Below are 17,998 nucleotides of genomic sequence, written 5' to 3' on the forward strand. Positions count from 1 at the left end.
GCACGGTAGCTCAGGGGACGGCACGGTAGCTCAGTGGACGGCACGGTAGCTCAGTGGGCAGCACGGTAGCTCTGTGGGCGGCACGGTAGCTCAGTGGGCAGCACGGTAGCTCAGTGGACAGCACGGTAGCTCAGTGGGCAGCACGGTAGCTCAGTGGCAGCACGGTAGCTCAGTGGACGGCACGGTAGCTCAGTGGGCAGCACGGTAGCTCAGTGGGCAGCACGGTAGCTCAGTGGGCGGCACGGTAGCTCAGTGGGCGGCACGGTAGCTCAGTGGGCGGCACGGTAGCTCAGTGGGCAGCACGGTAGCGCAGTGGGCGGCACGGTAGCTCAGTGGGCGGCACGGTAGCTCAGTGGGCAGCACGGTAGCTCAGTGGGTGGCGCGATTGCTCAGTGGGCAACACGGTAGCTCAGTGGACGGCACGGTAGCTCAGTGGGCAGCACGGTAGCTCAGTGGGCAGCACGGTAGTTCAGTGGGCAGCACGGTAGCTCAGTGGACAGCATGGTAGCTCAGTGGACGGCACGGTAGCTCAGTGGGCAACAGGGTAGCTCAGTGGACGGCACGGTAGTTCAATGTGCAGCACGGTAGCTCAGTGGGCGGCACGGTAGCTCAGTGGGCGGCGCGATTGCTCATTGGACGGCACGGTAGCTCAATGGGCCGCACGGTAGCTCAGTGGGCAGCACGGTAGCTCAGTGGGCGGCACGGTAGCTCAGTGGGCAGCACGGTAGCTCAGTGGGCAGCACGGTAGCTCAGTGGGCACCATGGTAGCTCAGTGGACAGCACGGTAGCTCAGTGGGCGGCACGGTAGTTCAATGGGCGGCACGGTAGCTCAGTGGGCGGCACGGAAGCTTAGTGGGCAGCATGGTAGCTCAGTGGGCAGCACGGTAGCTCAGTGGACAGCACGGTAGTTCAATGGGCAGCACGGTAGCTCAGTGGGCGGTATGGTAGTTCAATGGGCAGCACGGAAGCTCAGTGGGCGGCACGGACGCTCAGTGGGCAGCACGGTAGCTCAGTGGGCAGCACGGTAGCTCAGTGGGCGGCACGGTAGCTCAGTGGACGGCACAGTAGCTCAGTGGGCAGCACGGTAGCTCAGTGGGCACCATGGTAGCTCAGTGGACAGCACGGTAGCTCAGTGGGCAGCACGGTAGCTCAGTGGACAGCACGGTAACTCAGTGGGCAGCACGGTAGCTCAGTGGCAGCACGGTAGCTCAGTGGGCAGCACGGTAGCTCAGTGGGCAGCACGGTAGCTCAGTGGCAGCACGGTAGCTCAGTGGCAGCACGGTAGCTCAGTGGGCAGCACGGTAGCTCAGTGGACGGCACGGTAGCTCAGTGGACGGCACGGTAGCTCAGTGGGCAGCACGGTAGCTCAGTGGGCGGCACGGTAGCTCAGTGGGCGGCACGGTAGCTCAGTGGGCAGCACGGTAGCTCAGTGGGCGGCACGGTAGCTCAGTGGGCGGCACGGTAGCTCAGTGGGCAGCACGGTAGCTCAGTGGGTGGCGCGATTGCTCAGTGGGCAACACGGTAGCTCAGTGGACGGCACGGTAGCTCAGTGGGCAGCACGGTAGCTCAGTGGGCAGCACGGTAGCTCAGTGGGCAGCACGGTAGCTCAGTGGACAGCACGGTAGCTCAGTGGACGGCACGGTAGCTCAGTGGGCAACAGGGTAGCTCAGTGGACGGCACGGTAGCTCAGTGGGCGGCACGGTAGCTCAGTGGGCGGCGCGATTGCTCATTGGACGGCACGGTAGTTCAATGGGCCGCACGGTAGCTCAGTGGGCAGCACGGTAGCTCAGTGGGTGGCACGGTAGCTCAGTGGGCAGCACGGTAGCTCAGTGGGCAGCACGGTAGCTCAGTGGGCAGCACGGTAGCTCAGTGGGCACCATGGTAGCTCAGTGGACAGCACGGTAGCTCAGTGGGCGGCACGGTAGTTCAATGGGCGGCACGGAAGCTCAGTGGGCGGCACGGAAGCTCAGTGGGCAGCACGGTAACTCAGTGGGCAGCACGGTAGCTCAGTGGACAGCACGGTAGTTCAATGGGCAGCACGGTAGCTCAGTGGGCGGTATGGTAGTTCAATGGGCAGCACGGAAGCTCAGTGGGCGGCACGGACGCTCAGTGGGCAGCACGGTAGCTCAGTGGGCAGCACGGTAGCTCAGTGGGCGGCACGGTAGCTCAGTGGACAGCACGGTAGCTCAGTGGGCAGCACGGTAGCTCAGTGGGCACCATGGTAGCTCAGTGGACAGCACGGTTGTTCAATGGGCAGCACGGTAGCTCAGTGGACGGCACGGTAGCTCAGTGGACAGCACGGTAGCTCAGTGGGCGGCGCGATTGCTCAGTGGGCAACACGGTAGCTCAGTGGACGGCACGGTAGTTCCGTGGACAGCACGGTAGTTCAATGGGCAGCACGGTAGCTCAGTGGGCACCATGGTAGCTCAGTGGACAGCACGGTTGTTCAATGGGCAGCACGGTAGCTCAGTGGGTGGCGCGATTGCTCAGTGGGCAGCACGGTAGCTCAGTGGATGGCACGGTAGCTCAGTGGGCGGCACGGTAGCTCAGTGGGCGGCGCGATTGCTCATTGGACGGCACGGTAGTTCAATGGGCCGCACGGTAGCTCAGTGGGCAGCACGGTAGCTCAGTGGGTGGCACGGTAGCTCAGTGGGCAGCACGGTAGCTCAGTGGGCAGCACGGTAGCTCAGTGGGCAGCACGGTAGCTCAGTGGGCACCATGGTAGCTCAGTGGACAGCACGGTAGCTCAGTGGGCGGCACGGTAGTTCAATGGGCGGCACGGAAGCTCAGTGGGCGGCACGGAAGCTCAGTGGGCAGCACGGTAACTCAGTGGGCAGCACGGTAGCTCAGTGGACAGCACGGTAGTTCAATGGGCAGCACGGTAGCTCAGTGGGCGGTATGGTAGTTCAATGGGCAGCACGGAAGCTCAGTGGGCGGCACGGACGCTCAGTGGGCAGCACGGTAGCTCAGTGGGCAGCACGGTAGCTCAGTGGGCGGCACGGTAGCTCAGTGGACAGCACGGTAGCTCAGTGGGCAGCACGGTAGCTCAGTGGGCACCATGGTAGCTCAGTGGACAGCACGGTTGTTCAATGGGCAGCACGGTAGCTCAGTGGACGGCACGGTAGCTCAGTGGACAGCACGGTAGCTCAGTGGGCGGCGCGATTGCTCAGTGGGCAACACGGTAGCTCAGTGGACGGCACGGTAGTTCCGTGGACAGCACGGTAGTTCAATGGGCAGCACGGTAGCTCAGTGGGCACCATGGTAGCTCAGTGGACAGCACGGTTGTTCAATGGGCAGCACGGTAGCTCAGTGGGTGGCGCGATTGCTCAGTGGGCAGCACGGTAGCTCAGTGGATGGCACGGTAGCTCAGTGGGCGGCGCGATTGCTCAGTGGGCAACACGGTAGCTCAGTGGACGGCACGGTAGTTCCGTGGACAGCACGGTAGTTCAATGGGCAGCACGGTAGCTCAGTGGGTGGCATGGTAGTTCAATGGGCAGCACGGTAGCTCAGTGGGCGGCACGGAAGCTCAGTGGGCAGCACGGTAGCTCAGTGGGCAGCACGGTAGCTCAGTGGACGGCACGGTAGTTCAATGGAAAGCACGGTAGCTCAGTGGGCGGCACGGTAGTTCAATGGGCAACACGGTAGCTCAGTGGACAGCACGGTAGCTCAGTGGGCGGCACGGTAGCTCAGTGGGCTGCACGGTAGCTCAATGGGCAGCACGGTAGCTCAGTGGGCAGCACGGTAGCTCAGTGGGCAGCACGGTAGCTGAGTGGGCAGCACACTGTAGTTCAATGGGCAGCACGGTAGCTCAGTGGACAGCACGGTAGCTCAGTGGGCAGCACGGTAGCTCAGTGGCCAGCACGGTAGTTCAATGGGCAGCACGGTAGCTCAGTGGGCGGCATGATAGTTCAATGGGCAGCACGGTAGCTCAGTGGACAGCACGGTAGCTCAGTGGACAGCACGGCAGCTCAGTGGGCAGCACGGTAGCTCAGTGGACAGAACGGTAGTTCAATGGGCAGCACGGTAGCTCAGTGGGCGGCACGGAAGCTCAGTGGGCAGCACGGTAGTTCAATGGGCAGCACGGTAGCTCAGTGGAAAGCACGGTAGCGCATTGGACGGCACGGTAGCGCATTGGACGGCACGGTAGCTCAGTGGACGGCACGGTAGCTCAGTGGACGGCACGGTAGCTCAGTGGGCTGCACGGTAACTCAGCGGGCAGCACTGTAGCTCAGTGGGCGGAACGGTAGCTCAGTGGACAGCACGGTAGCTCAGTAGGCAGCACGGTAGCTCAGTGATCAGCACGGTAGCTCAGTGGGCAGCACGGTAGCTCAGTGGGCGGCACGGTAGCTCAGTGGGCGGCACGGTAGCTCAATGGGCGGTACGGTAGCTCAGTGGGCGGCACGGTAGTTCAATGGGCAGCATGGTAGCTCAGTGGGCGGCACGGAAGCTCAATGGGCAGCACGGTAGCTCAGTGGGCAGCACGGTAGCTCAGTGGACGGCACGGTAGCTCAGTGGACGGCGCGATTGCTCAGTGGACGGCACGGTAGTTCAATGGAAAGCACGGTAGCTCAGTGGGCGGCACGGTAGCTCAGTGGACAGCACGGTAGCTCAGTGGGCGGCGCGATTGCTCAGTGGGCGGCACGGTAGCTCAGTGGGCTGCACGGTAGCTCAATGGGCAGCACGGTAGCTCAGTGGGCAGCACGGTAGCTCAGTGGGCAGCACGGTAGCTCAGTGGGCAGCACACTGTAGTTCAATGGGCAGCACGGTAGCTCAGTGGACAGCACGGTAGCTCAGTGGGCAGCACGGTAGCTCAGTGGGCAGCACGGTAGCTCAGTGGGCAGCACACTGTAGTTCAGTGGGCAGCACGGTAGCTCAGTGGACAGCACGGTAGCTCAGTGGGCAGCACGGTAGCTCAGTGGACAGCACGGTAGTTCAATGGGCAGCACAGTAGCTCAGTGGGCGGCATGGTAGTTCAATGGGCAGCACGGTAGCTCAGTGGGCGGCACGGAAGCTCAGTGGGCAGCACGGTAGTTCAATGGGCAGCACGGTAGCTCAGTGGACAGCACGGTAGCTCAGTGGACAGCACGGTAGTTCAATGGGCAGCACGGTAGCTCAGTGGGCGGCATGGTAGTTCAATGGGCAGCACGGTAGCTCAGTGGGCAGCACGGTAGTTCAATGGGCAGCACGGTAGCTCAGTGGAAAGCACGGTAGCGCATTGGACGGCACGGTAGCGCATTGGACGGCACGGTAGCTCAGTGGACGGCACGGTAGCTCAGTGGGCTGCACGGTAGCTCAGTGGATGGCACGGTAACTCAGTGGGCAGCACGGTAGCTCAGTGGGCAGCACTGTAGCTCAGTGGGCGGAACGGTAGCTCAGTGGGCAGCACGGTAGCTCAGTGGGCAGCACGGTAGCTCAGTGGGCAGCACGGTAGCTCAGTGGGCAGCACGGTAGCTCAGTGGGCAGCACGGTAGCTCAGTGGGCGGCACGGTAGCTCAGTGGGCGGCACGGTAGCTCAATGGGCGGCACGGTAGCTCAGTGGGCGTCACGGTAGTTCAATGGGCAGCACGGTAGCTCAGTGGGCAGCACGGTAGCTCAGTGGGCAGCACGTTAGCTCAGTGGACGGCACGGTAGCTCAGTGGGCTGCACGGTAGCTCAGTGGATGGCACAGTAACTCAGTGGGCAGCACGGTAGCTCAGTGGGCGGAACGGTAGCTCAGTGGACAGCACGGTAGCTCAGTGGGCAGCACGGTAGCTCAGTGGGCAGCACGGTAGCTCAGTGGGCAGCACGGTAGCTCAGTGGGCAGCACACTGTAGCTCAATGGGCAGCACGGTAGCTCAGTGGACAGCACGGTAGCTCAGTGGACAGCACGGTAGCTCAGTGGGCAGCACGGTAGCTCAGTGGGCAGCACGGTAGCTCAGTGGGCGGCACGGTAGCTCAGTGGGTGGCACGGTAGCTCAGTGGGCGGCACAGTAGCTCAATGGGCAGCACGGTAGCTCAATGGGCGGCACGGTAGCTCAGTGGGCAGCACGGTAGCTCAGTGGACAGCAGGGTAGCTCAGTGGACAGCACGGTAGCTCAGTGGACGGCGTGGTAGCTCAGTGGGCGGCACGGTAGCTCAGTGGGCGGCACGGTAGCTCAGTGGGCGGCACGGTAGCTCAGTGGGCGGCACGGTAGCTCAGTAGGCAGCACGGTAGCTCAGTGGGCAGCACGGTAGCTCAGTGGGCAGCACGGTCGCTCAGTGGGCAGCACGGTAGCTCAGTGGGCAGCAGGGTAGCTCAGTGGGCAGCACGGTAGCTCAGTGGACAGCACGGTAGCTCAGTGGGCGGCACGGTAGCTCAGTGGACGGCACGGTAGCTTAGTGGACCGCACGGTAGCTCAGTGGGCAGCACGGTAGCTCAGTGGACAGCAGGGTAGCTCAGTGGACAGCACGGTAGCACAGTGGGCCGCACGGTAGCTCAGTGGACAGCACGGTAGTTCAGTGGGCGGCACGGTAGCTCAGTGGGCGGCACGGTAGCTCAGTGGGCGGCACGGTAGCTCAGTGGGCTGCACGGTAGCTCAGTGGGCAGCACGGTAGCTCAGTGGGCAGCAGGGTAGCTCAGTGGGCAGCACGGTAGCTCAGTGGGCGGCACGGAAGCTCAGTGGACGGCACGGAAGCTCAGTGGACGGCACGGAAGCTCAGTGGGCCGCACGGTAGCTCAGTGGACATCACGGTAGCTCAGTGGACATCACGGTAGCTCAGTGGGCGGCACGGTAGCTCAGTGGGCGGCACGGTAGCTCAGTGGGCGGCACGGTAGCTCAGTGGGCAGCACGGTAGCTCAGTGGACTGCACGGTAGATCAGTGGACGCCACAGTAGCTCAGTGGGATTGGACATTCTGAATTTTCCCTCAGTGTACCCGAAAGGCACCGGAGTGTGGTGACTGGGGGATTTTCACAGTAACTTTATTGCAGTGTTAATGTAAACCTACGTGTAGACTAATGAAGATTATTATTATTATTACGACCCACACTCTGCCGGTCCTTATCCTTTTTTAACAACAACGAGATGGATGCCTGTCCCATCGTACCTGGGGGTACCCCCCTTAGCCACAGCACCTTTCAACGTTCCCACCAACAGCAGCGCCAGTCTATCCAGAAACCTTTTATAAAACTCTACTGTGAAACCAACGTGCTGTGCCCGTTTGCATATTCCGTATCGCTGCCTGAACCTCCTCCATCCCCACTGGCTCTTCCAGCCCTGCCCTCTCTTGCTCTCCTACCCTCGGTTACTCCAAACCTCCCCCCCCCCAAAAAAAAATTCATATCCGACTCGTCCCCTGGGGGCTCCAACCTATACAACTTTTTATAAAGCTCCTTAAATGCCTTGTTCACCTGCCACCATCAACTCCCCTGCCCCATTCCGGGCCCGAACAATCTCTTGTGCAGCAGCCCGCCGGTGGAATTGGCCCACCAGCAAATGACTGGCCTTCTCCCATATTCATACACTACCCCCTTCGCCCTCCTGAACTGCTGAACCGCCTTCCCTGTGGACAGAAGGTCAAACCGTGCCTGCAATTCCTTCCTCCTCACCAGGACTTCTGGAGTGGGATCCTCTGCATACTTCCCATCAACCTCCAGAATTCCTCCACCAACCGCGGCTGCTCCTCTCTTGCCTCCCTGAGAAATTGAGCCTTAAATGAGATGATCTTGCCCTTTGCTACCGCCTTCAGTGCCTCCCACACCGCTGACAGCGAGACCACCCCGTCCCTGTTAAACCCCATGTAGTCATCAATCACCTTTCCAATCTTTACACAAAAATATGGATCCGCCAGTAGCCCCACATCCAACCTCCACGCTGGCCTCTGTGCCAGCCCCTTCTCCATGACCACATCCACCAAATGTGGAGCATGGTCCAAGATAAAAATCGCTGAGTAATCCGCTTCCCTCATCCCAGACTTCACCATAATGAGGAAGTCGATCCTTGAATACACCTAATACACCGGTGAAAATATACAAATTCGGTATGGTATCCTCTTCATAAACCCACATCGTCCCAATTCAGGGCATACACGCCAACCAACACCACCATCCTTCCCTCCAAAGCATCCGTCAACACAACGTGCATTCCCCCTTGGTCAGCCACCAGCATCTCCACCTGAAACCTCACTCTCTTACTCACCAGTTTCGCTGCCCCCTGGGCCCTGCTATCAAAGCCCGAGTGAAACACCTGACTCACTGATGCACTATCAATTACTACAAAAACGAGTAGTGAATAATCGAAAGTTTATTGAGCAAAGATGTGTGGCCTTCTGTAGCTGCTACCAGAATGGTAGCCTACTGGGCGGAGCCAGCAGGCAGGGATTTACCCATGTACCTCTAGTACAGTAGCCTTACCGTACTACATCTAATATACAGTTAGTGATGACTACCACATTCACCCCCTGTTAAAAAAAGAGTCCGGCGGGGGTGGTGGAAAATTAACAAGGTCAGGCAAAATTTAGAAGTTCAGGCCAAATTTACAAGTTCAGTCGGTTGGGTGCCTTGATCCTCCGCTGTGATCGCCTCGGTCCCAGTGGTGATGCGGGCGCCGCCTTGGTCACCTGTGACTCCGGGAGCGTGTTGTCCTCGTCTTCATCGCCCCCGAGTGGAACCAGTGGGAGGACGGATCCTCCTGGGGCGGGGGCTGTGGTGAGGTGCGCTGGGGGGAGGGGGAGTGCCACCGGGGCAACCGGAGGGTGTGTATGTCGGGTGGTGGGACGTGGGTGGGGATCCAGCGGGTGACAGGTCCCGGAGGGAGACTGTGTCCTGGCGCCTATCATGGTGCGCCACGTAGGCGTACTGCGGGTTCGCGTGCAGTAGTTGTACTCTTTCGACCAACGGGTCTGCCGTATGGGTCCGCACGTGTTTGCGAAGGAGGACGGGTCCAGGAGCTGCCTGCCATGTTGGGAGCGAAACCCCGGAGGTGGACCTCCTGGGGAAAACAAGGAGACGTTCATGAAGGGTTTCGTTAGTTGCAGTGCAGAGGAGTGATCGGATGGACTGGAGCACGTGGGGGAGGACATCCTGCCAGCGGGAGACCGGGAGATGTTTAGACCGTAGGGCCAGCAGGACGGCCTTCCAGACTGCCCCATTCTCCCTCTCCACCTGCCCGTTTCCCCGGGGGTTGTAGCTGGTCGTCCTGCTCGAGGCAATGCCTTCGCTGAGCAGGAACTGACGCAGCTCATCACTCATAAAGGAGTATCCCCGGTCGCTGTGGACGTAAGCGGGGAAACCAAACAGGGCGAAGGTGCTGTTGCGTGCTTTAATGACCATGGCAGAAGTCATATCGGGGCATGGGATGGCGAATGGAAATCGGGTGTACTCATCGACCACGTTCAGGAAGTACGTGTTTCGGTTGGTGGAGGGAAGGGGCCCTTTGAAGTCCATGATGAAGCGCTCAAAGGGACGGGAGGCCTTCACCATGTGCGCGCGGTCTGGCCGGTAGAAGTGCGGTTTGCACTCTGCGCAGACCTGGCAGTTTCTGGTGACAGCCCTGGCCTCCGCAATGGAGTAGGGCAGGTTGCGGGCCTTTATGAAGTGGAAGAACCGGGTGACCCCCGGGTGACAGAGACCAGCGTGTAGGGCCCGGAATCGGTCCACTTGTGCGCTGGCACATGTACCTCGGGATAGGGCATCAGGGGGCTCGTTGAGCTTCCTGGGGCGATACAAAATCTCGTAATTACAGGTGGAGAGCTCAATCCTCCACCTCAAAATCTTATCGTTTTTGATCTTGCCCCGCTGTGTATTATTGAATATGAAGGCAACTGGCCGTTGGTCAGTGAGGAGAGTGAATCTCCTGCCGGCCAGGTAATGCCTCCAATGCCGCACAGCTTCCACAATGGCTTGGGCCTCCTTTTCGATAGAGGAGTGCCGAATTTCGGAGGCATGGAGGGTGCGGGAGAAGAAGGCCATGGGCCTGCCCGCCTGGTTGAGGGTGGCGGCCAGAGCTACGTCCGATGCATCGCTCTCGACCTGGAAGGGGAGGGACTCGTCGACCGCGTGCATCGTGGCCTTGGCGATGTCCGCCTTGATGCGGTTAAAGGCCTGGCGGGCCTCAGCCGTCGGGAAAAACTGTGGAGTGAATGAGTGGGCGGGCCTTGTCCGCATAGTTAGGGACCCCCTGGTCATAATAGGGGAAAAACCCCAGGCATCGTTTCAGGGCCTTGGGGTAGTGTCGGAGGGGGAGTTCCATGAGGGGGCGCATGCGGTCGGGTCGGGCCCTAGAACTTCATTTTCCACAACATAGCCAAGGATGGCCAAGCGGTTGATGCGGAACACGCACTTCTTATTGTACGTGAGATTAAGGAGTTTGGCAATGTGGAGAAATTTGCGAAGGTTAGCGCCGTGGCCCTGCTGATCGTGGCCGCAGATGGTGACGTTGTCTAGGTACGGGAAGGTGGCTCGCAGTCCGTACAGGTCAACCATGCGGTCCATCTTACGTTGGAAGACTGAGACCCCGTGAGTGACGCCGAAGGGAACCCTAAGGAAATGATAGAGGCGGCCATCTTCTTCGAACGCAGTGTATTGGCGGTCCTCCTTGCGGTTGGGGAGCTGGTGGTAGGCAGATTTCAGGTCCACTGTGGAAAAGACCCGGTACTGTGCAACCATATCAGATATGCGTGGGAAGGGGTACGCGTCGAGCTGCGTGTACCGATTGATGGTCTGACTGTAGTCAATGACCATCCTGTGTTTCTCCCCAGTCTTTACTACTACCACTTGGGCTTTCCAGGGGCAGTTTCTAGCCACAATGATGCCTTCCCTCAGAGGCCGCTGGACCTCCGACCTGATGAAGGTCCTGTCCTGGGCACTGTACCGTCTACTCCTGGTGGCGACGGGTTTGCAATCCGCTGGCGCCCGTCGGATTGCAATCCGCTGGCGCTCAATAAATTGATGCACTATTAATTACTACAAAGACGAGAATAGTGAATAATCAAGGCTTTATTGAGCAAAGATGTGTGGCCTCATTCTGGGAGCAGCTCTGGTGAGCACACACATTTGTACGCCCCCTACTGGGCGGAGCCAGCAGGCAGGGATTTACCCCTGTACCTCTAGCACAGGAGCCTTACCATACTACACCTAATATACAGTTAGTGGTGACTACCACACCCACGCAACCTTAACCGTAACGTGGTGCTGCTGCAGGAGACCCATCTGAGGGTGAAGGATGGGTCTCCTGCAGCAGCACCACGTCAGCTCTCAAGCTCTTCGAATGCAAGACTCTCGCTCGCTTCACTGGCCTGTCCAACCCACGCACACACCACGTTACTAGACAGACTGGGAGTCGTGTCCCCCCCCCGCACCCGGCATGGTGTCAGTCATGATCACTGGCCCTGACCAGCGAGCGGACCCAATCCTACCCCTGATCGCTGTCAGCCAACTACCGCTCACCCCTCCACCCCTTCCCAGAAGCACCCTTCCTCTGAAAACCACTTCACCCTGCATCCCCCCACCATTCACACCTCCCAAGCCCATTAAAACCTGTCCACACAGGTTCCCATGGCCCCTCCCCCACTTGCTCCCATTCACTAGCCAACCTGCATTAGCTTGCGAGGTGGCACCTGCCAGACCCCCCCTCCCCCCACAGGTCCAATACCAAAAAACATCAATGTGAAGACCCCCCCACACTCAGTCCCTCCAAACATCCCAGCAAAACAGACCCCTAAACAAAGGGAAACAAATCCCAACATTTAATCACCATATTCCAAAACCCTCCCCTCCCAATCACGCCATGAAGAAAAACAAAGTCCAAAAATCAGTTCAGTCCTTCAGCCTTCACAAATGACTCTGCCTCCTCCGCTGTCTAGAAATAAAATAATCCCTGGAATTGTGAGTAACTCTCAGTTTCAGCCAATGTCTTCTACTTCTGAAATCAATTATCAAAGCAGCAGTTGGAAGAGAGAAGCCACACTGAAGACTCAGGAGCTGGTCAGTAGAAATGCTCATCTTGGGAGAGAAAAATGAAGAGAAATTTTAATAAAGGCACCTGATCAAAAATAAATGCACTGTTTAGTAGATCTTCTGACTTTGAAATTTGTTTCCTGTAAAAACATGCTAATGTGTTAATGTAAATGTCCTAATATACTTATCTCAGTGAAAGTATTTTTCTTTCAGGTATGATTTTCAATGAAGTAGATCAACAAATTCGGAATGCCGGATACCAGAAACACGCTTTCAATGTGCTTATCAGTAACCGTTTGGGCTCCAGCAGAGATGTTCCTGATACCAGGGATCCAAAGCAAGTTCCTAAATTTCATTTATCATCTGATTTAAAGATGCACTGCACATTTCCACTTGCACCGATCAGTGTGTATTAGGACTGCATTCCAAAGATGTTACCACATCTTCATTGTTGTCAGATTTGATTTTAATAAAGTGCTCCTTGCAGGCCTCTTGATCTCCATCCTGCATTAATACATATCTAAGCCTTGCGCTCGCATGGTATACCATACACATTCCTCCTCGCTTTACCACTCTAATCTTTGTTGACCTGCGCTGGCATCAACTTCAAACCCCTCATCAGAGTTTTCCATCTTTATAACTTCCTTGAGGTTGCAAGCCTGCATCTCAAACTCTTCCTGCTGTTTATTAAACATCTCTTTTCCCTCTGCTAGGGTTTTCAGCCATCCCTTCCCTTGGAAGATAGCCAATGTTGTACCGTTATTTAAGAAGTGTAGCAAGGATAATCCGAGTAATTAATTATAGGCCAGCGAGCTTGACGTCAGTGATAGTGAAACTGTTGGAAAAGATTCTCAGAGATAGGATCTGTGCACATTTGGAATTGAAAGGTCTTATTAGCAACAGACAGCATGGTTTTCTACGAGGGAGGTCATGCCTCACTAATTTATTTGAATTTTTTGAGGAGGTGACAAAAATAATTGATGAGGGAAGGGCTGTGAATGTTGTCTACATGGACTTTAGCAAAACATTTGATATGATCCCCCATGGCAAGTTGGTGCAAAAAGATTAAATCACATGGGATCAGGGGTGAACTAGCTGGATGGATTCAGAAATGGCTTGGCCATAGAAGACGGGGTAGAAGTGGAAGGGTGTTTTTCCGAATGGAGGTCTGTAACTAGTGGTGTTCTGCAGGTATCAGTACTGGGACCTCTGCTGTTTGTAATTTTTATAACTGACTTGGAAGAAACGTAGTGGGTCTGAGCAAGTTTGGGGATGATACTAAGGTTACAGGAGTTGAGGATAGTGATGACGATTGTCAGAGAATGCAGCAGGGTATAGTTAGGCTGTAAAATTGGGCAGAGAAATGGCAGATGGAATTTAACGCGGACAAATGCGAGGTGATGCATTTTGGTAGATCCAATTCAGGTGGGAGCTATAAGATAAATGGCAGAACCATCAGGAGCATGGACACTGAGATCTGGCAGAACCATCAGGAGCATAGACACAGAGATCTGGGTGTGCAGGTCCACAGATCCTTAAAAAGTGGCAGCACAGGTGGAAATGGTGGTAAAGAAAGCATATGGTATGCTTGCCTTCATAGGATGGGGTGTCGAGTATAAAAGCTCGCAAATTATGTTACAGTTATATAGAACATTGGTTAGGCCACATTTGAAATACTGTGTCCATTTCTGGTCACCGCACTACCAAAAGGCCATGGAGGCTTTGGAGAGAGTACAGAAAATGTTTACCAGGATGTTGCCTGGTATGAAGGGTATTAGCTATGAGGAGAGATTGAATAAACTGGGATTGTTCTCCCTAGAGAGACGGAGGCTGAGGGGTGACCTGATAGAAGTTTCTAAAATTATTAGGGGTATAGATAGGGTGAACTGTTGGAGGTTTTTTCCCAGGGTGCAAATGACAATTACTAGGGGGCGCAGGTTCAAGGTGAGGGGGCATAGGTTCAGAGGAGATGTGTGGGGGAAGTTTTTTACACAGAGGGTGGTGGTGGCCTGGAATGCACTGCCAAGTGAGGTAGTTGAGGCAGATACGTTAGCGATCTTTAAGACTTATCTGGATAGGCACATGAACAGATTGGGTATAGAAGGATACAGGCGGTTAGTCTAGATAGGACATGTGATCGGCGCAGGCTTGGAGGGCCGACGGCCCTGTTCCTATGCTGTATTCTTTGTTCTTTGTAGGGGCTGGTTTAGCACAGTGGACTAAACAGCTGGCTTGTAATGCAGAACAAGGCCAGCACCGCGGGTTCAATTCCCGTACCGGCCTCTCTGAACAGGTGCCGGAATGTGGTGACTAGGGGCTTTTCACAGTAACTTCATTGAAGCCTACTTGTGACAATAAGCGATTATTATTATTAATTCTCACTCCCTCATCTTCAAAATCCTCCTTAAATGACAGTACCTTCAGCCACCTTCTGTAGACCTTTTGCTCAAGTCTGACCCCCAACTGTGAATGCCCATTGGAGCATTTGGCTTGGTGCAATATAGATACAAATGACATTGTGCAGAAACAGGTATTTAAAATCTGTAAAAAAAAATTCATAATGAATTATCTCTCTCTCCACAGACATGCTGAGTTTTCCCCTAACTTTTTGCTTTTATGCTTTTATTTTACATTAGCTTGGTCTTTGTTCACAGTTATAGGAATTGAAAAAGATTCCAGGGCTGCTATTTCTAGGATTGATACCACACAATGTGAGATACACCTTACTGTATATAACACAACCTTTCCTTGGATTGCCACTTTGCCATCGTGGAGAGGCTTGAACACTCCATTGATCCCAAGACCAATGCTGCCCTGAGTCTTAAATTCCTGGAATGGTTACCCATACTAGCACTTAGGTGATGGAGTTTGATTCAGATGTCTCGCTCTTGGAATAGGAACAGGAGAACATTTCGGCAGCTTTCTTCACGACTAAGCAACCCTCTTCAGGATCCCCTCTGCTTACCCCGGATGGAGAAAGGACTAGAAAAGGTGCCTTAAAAATAGCCTTTTCTATCTGCAACCTGGCTGGGAAACTGGCCTTTCAACCGTCATCAAATAATTGGTCTCAGCCTCAACCTCAACCTCAAGAAAACTCAAGTCTTTTATACCTCCCAGGGCAAGATCTCGTCTCCCTCCCATCAAGATCAACGGAGAAACCCCACCATAAGTGGATCTTTCCCCCATCACGGGGAGCCACCTCGCATTAAGGTTTACACTGATGTGGAGATCCAATCCAGCATTGCAAACATTCTCCAGGTGCCTCCTTTGGGTGTGTGAATCGAGAGCCTTTGACGGTTGTGGCATTTATGTACAGACACCATCTCCAAGTCCTGGAGAGGTACCATCAACACTATCGGAGAGGGAGTCTCCACATCAGCTGGAGGACAGGTATAATAACACCAATATCCTTGAAGGAGCCAAGAGCACCAGTATCAAGGCCATGATCACCTGAAAACAACTCCGCTGGGCCGGCCATGTGCTTAGAATGTCAGAAACCCGACTGCTGAAGCAAACCTTCTCGCTCAGTTCAAGGATGGCTCATACTGTTGAGGAGCTAGCACCGGGTGCACCACGTGGACCACAATCAATTCCAATGTGAAAACGGTGCCGGATTCGCCAGTTTCGTGATTGACACTCAGGAGGCTGACAAGCTGCATTCGCAGATACACACTCACTCCCCACACACACCACCCCAGCCAACAAGTGGCAGCAAGACGTGCAGCCCCACATTTCGCAGACGCAGAACTCGAAACCCTTCTGAACACCATGGAGGAAAGGCGATGACCCTGTACCCCGGCCCTGGAAGGAGGCTGCCAACCATCACCGTTCGCCATGCCTGGGCGCAGGTGGCAGAGGCGGTCAGCGCTGTGGGCAACAGTGTCCGGAACGGCCAGTAGTGCCAAACAAAACTGCACCACCTCCCCAGGGTAGCCAGAGTGAGTAGGCATCACTGCGCTCCTGGCACCAACCCCAGTCCCACACACTCGTAACCTTACCAGCCACCATCCCCCACCTGGAGGGCGTCCGAACGCCCAAATGCCGGCACCTATACCGGCTGGCATTGCTGGGTGCCCTGGCCACTGAAGCCACCAGCTACTCATTCCCAGGGCTGTAGGCATCGGACTGTCTAACTGTCATTTTCTATTTAAACCAACCCATCCCTCCAAAGAGAAGGCCACCCACAACCGCCAGGAGCGGGAGAAGCCAGGAGGCGGACCGCCAGACCTGCGGCCCCTAAACATGGCAGAGCAGAGGGCTATGGATGTGATTGTCGGCCAGGGGGAATGGGAGGTCGCCAGGGTGGGGTTTGGCCTAGTTGCATTTCCCCATGACACATGTGTCAACCCCCCCCCAACACCACTCCTGCACCAGCCTCACCCCCCACCACCCCCACACCACCCCACCCTCATCACCGCCCACCCAAAGGCTCACCCCTGCCACCCCCCGGCCCGCATGCGTCTTGTCTTGTGTTTTGCAGGAGCTGCTGGAGATGGGGCAGGTCCATCCGACGCCCCCTGCCCCGAGCCTGTGCCAAAGTTGGAGCCCCCCCGTGAGGGTGTCCCCTGCCCCGAGCCTGTGCCACAGCCGGAGTCCCCCCGTGAGCCGAGCAATGACGAGGGAAGCTCGGACACTAGGGACTGCATGAGGGGTTGCAGCGAGCATCCAGTACCTGCAGGTGCTGATGGAGGAGTCCAACCATGTGCACTAGCAGGAGGTGGTGCTGACCATGCTGGAACCCAGGCCAACACTGCACGGGTGGCGTCCGCGGTGGAGGCATTTGGGACGATGGTTTTGTCTATGGATCAGCATGTCCAAGGCCCGGGGCATTCTGTGCAGGCGGCGGCCATGGCCATTACAGGGTTGTCGACCATGTGCCAGAGGCACCTGAAAATTGCAGCGGCGCTCCTGAGCATGGCCCAGTCACAGCAGACCATGACTGGAAACGTTGGTGGCATTATCCAGGCGCTGGCTGCCGTGGCACAGATGCAGAGGGAGGTGGCCCAGTTCCAGAGGGAGATGGCGCAGTCACTGGCTGATATGACGCAAACCCAGAAGCTGCTGGCACAGTCAGTGGGTGATGTAGCGCAGGCGCATACGGAGGTGGTCCACTCCCTGTGCTCCATGGCTGCGAGCATGCAGACCCTGGTCGAGACCAGAGCAGGCCCCCCGGACTAGCAGCGGCAGGTGGCGCGGGAGCCTCAGGGATCTCTCCCTGCATTGAGGAGTCCCGGCGAGCGCAACTCCTTAGTGCAGAAAACAGGACTAAGTGTGACCTCGGCCGCCTGTTCCCCGCTGATGCCCCTGATCTACCCTAATGGCTGCTCATTGGCCTGGTGTTTCTCGGCGCTCCAAGTGCTGGGAAACACCCGGTTAATTGCATGCACTAAGGGTCTCCGTTCCTTTTCAGGTAGATTATCCCTGTTGTTTATCTTGTTGTTAAAACTAATTTGTGGTCCTGTGACTCTGTTCCTCCATGTTTTATTTTTTTTTAAAAGTTAGTCCTGTGTACCACGGCTCCGTACTGGGATTTTCCTGCTCAGTTATAACATCAGCTGGGATCATAACACTGGGCTCCAAGCTCTGGAACCCCACCCTGCACCTTTCCTCTGCCTCGCTATCTCACTGTCCTCCTTTAAAACCTGCCTCTTTGACAAAACATCTGGTCATCTCTCCTGATATTACCTTATGTAATATCTTACCTTATATTACCTTTTGCAATTACCTTATGTAATTACTTGTTATTCTCCCTCAGTGTACCTGAACAGGCGCCGGAGTATGGCGACTAGGGGATTTTCACAGTAACCTCATTGCAGCGTTAATGTAAGCCTACTTGTGATAATAATAATGATTATTATTATTAGTGTGTGATTCGGTGTCATGCATTGCTTTATAATGTGAATTGCCTTGGGATGTTTTGTGATGTTCAAAGTGCTATGTAAATATAAGCACTTGTTGATTGTATCTTTCCCTTTCTCCAATGTTCTGCTTCCTGCTCTCCGAGGCCATGGCCTTCCCTGCCCACTTCATCCGCTTTCTAGTCCATTTCCCGCCAGCATACTGAGTTCATCCCTTTCCTATGCTG

The 17,998-nt window shown here is 56.0% G+C and overlaps 1 protein-coding gene across 5 annotated transcripts in view; it reads left to right on the plus strand.

Annotated features, from left to right (window-relative positions):
• galnt11 (UDP-N-acetyl-alpha-D-galactosamine:polypeptide N-acetylgalactosaminyltransferase 11 (GalNAc-T11)) overlaps window positions 1–17,998 on the plus strand; it is a 375,834-nt gene that overhangs the window by 239,007 nt on the left and 118,829 nt on the right. For all 5 annotated transcript variants that reach the window (XM_072508170.1, XM_072508174.1, XM_072508171.1 and 2 more), the window contains one exon: window positions 12,127–12,250. In XM_072508170.1, coding sequence (XP_072364271.1) covers window positions 12,127–12,250 — 124 coding nt within the window. The remainder of the gene's footprint in view (window positions 1–12,126; window positions 12,251–17,998) is intronic.

The sequence above is a fragment of the Scyliorhinus torazame genome, chromosome 6 (genome assembly GCF_047496885.1).
Source record: "Scyliorhinus torazame isolate Kashiwa2021f chromosome 6, sScyTor2.1, whole genome shotgun sequence".
Lineage (NCBI taxonomy): Eukaryota > Metazoa > Chordata > Chondrichthyes > Carcharhiniformes > Scyliorhinidae > Scyliorhinus > Scyliorhinus torazame.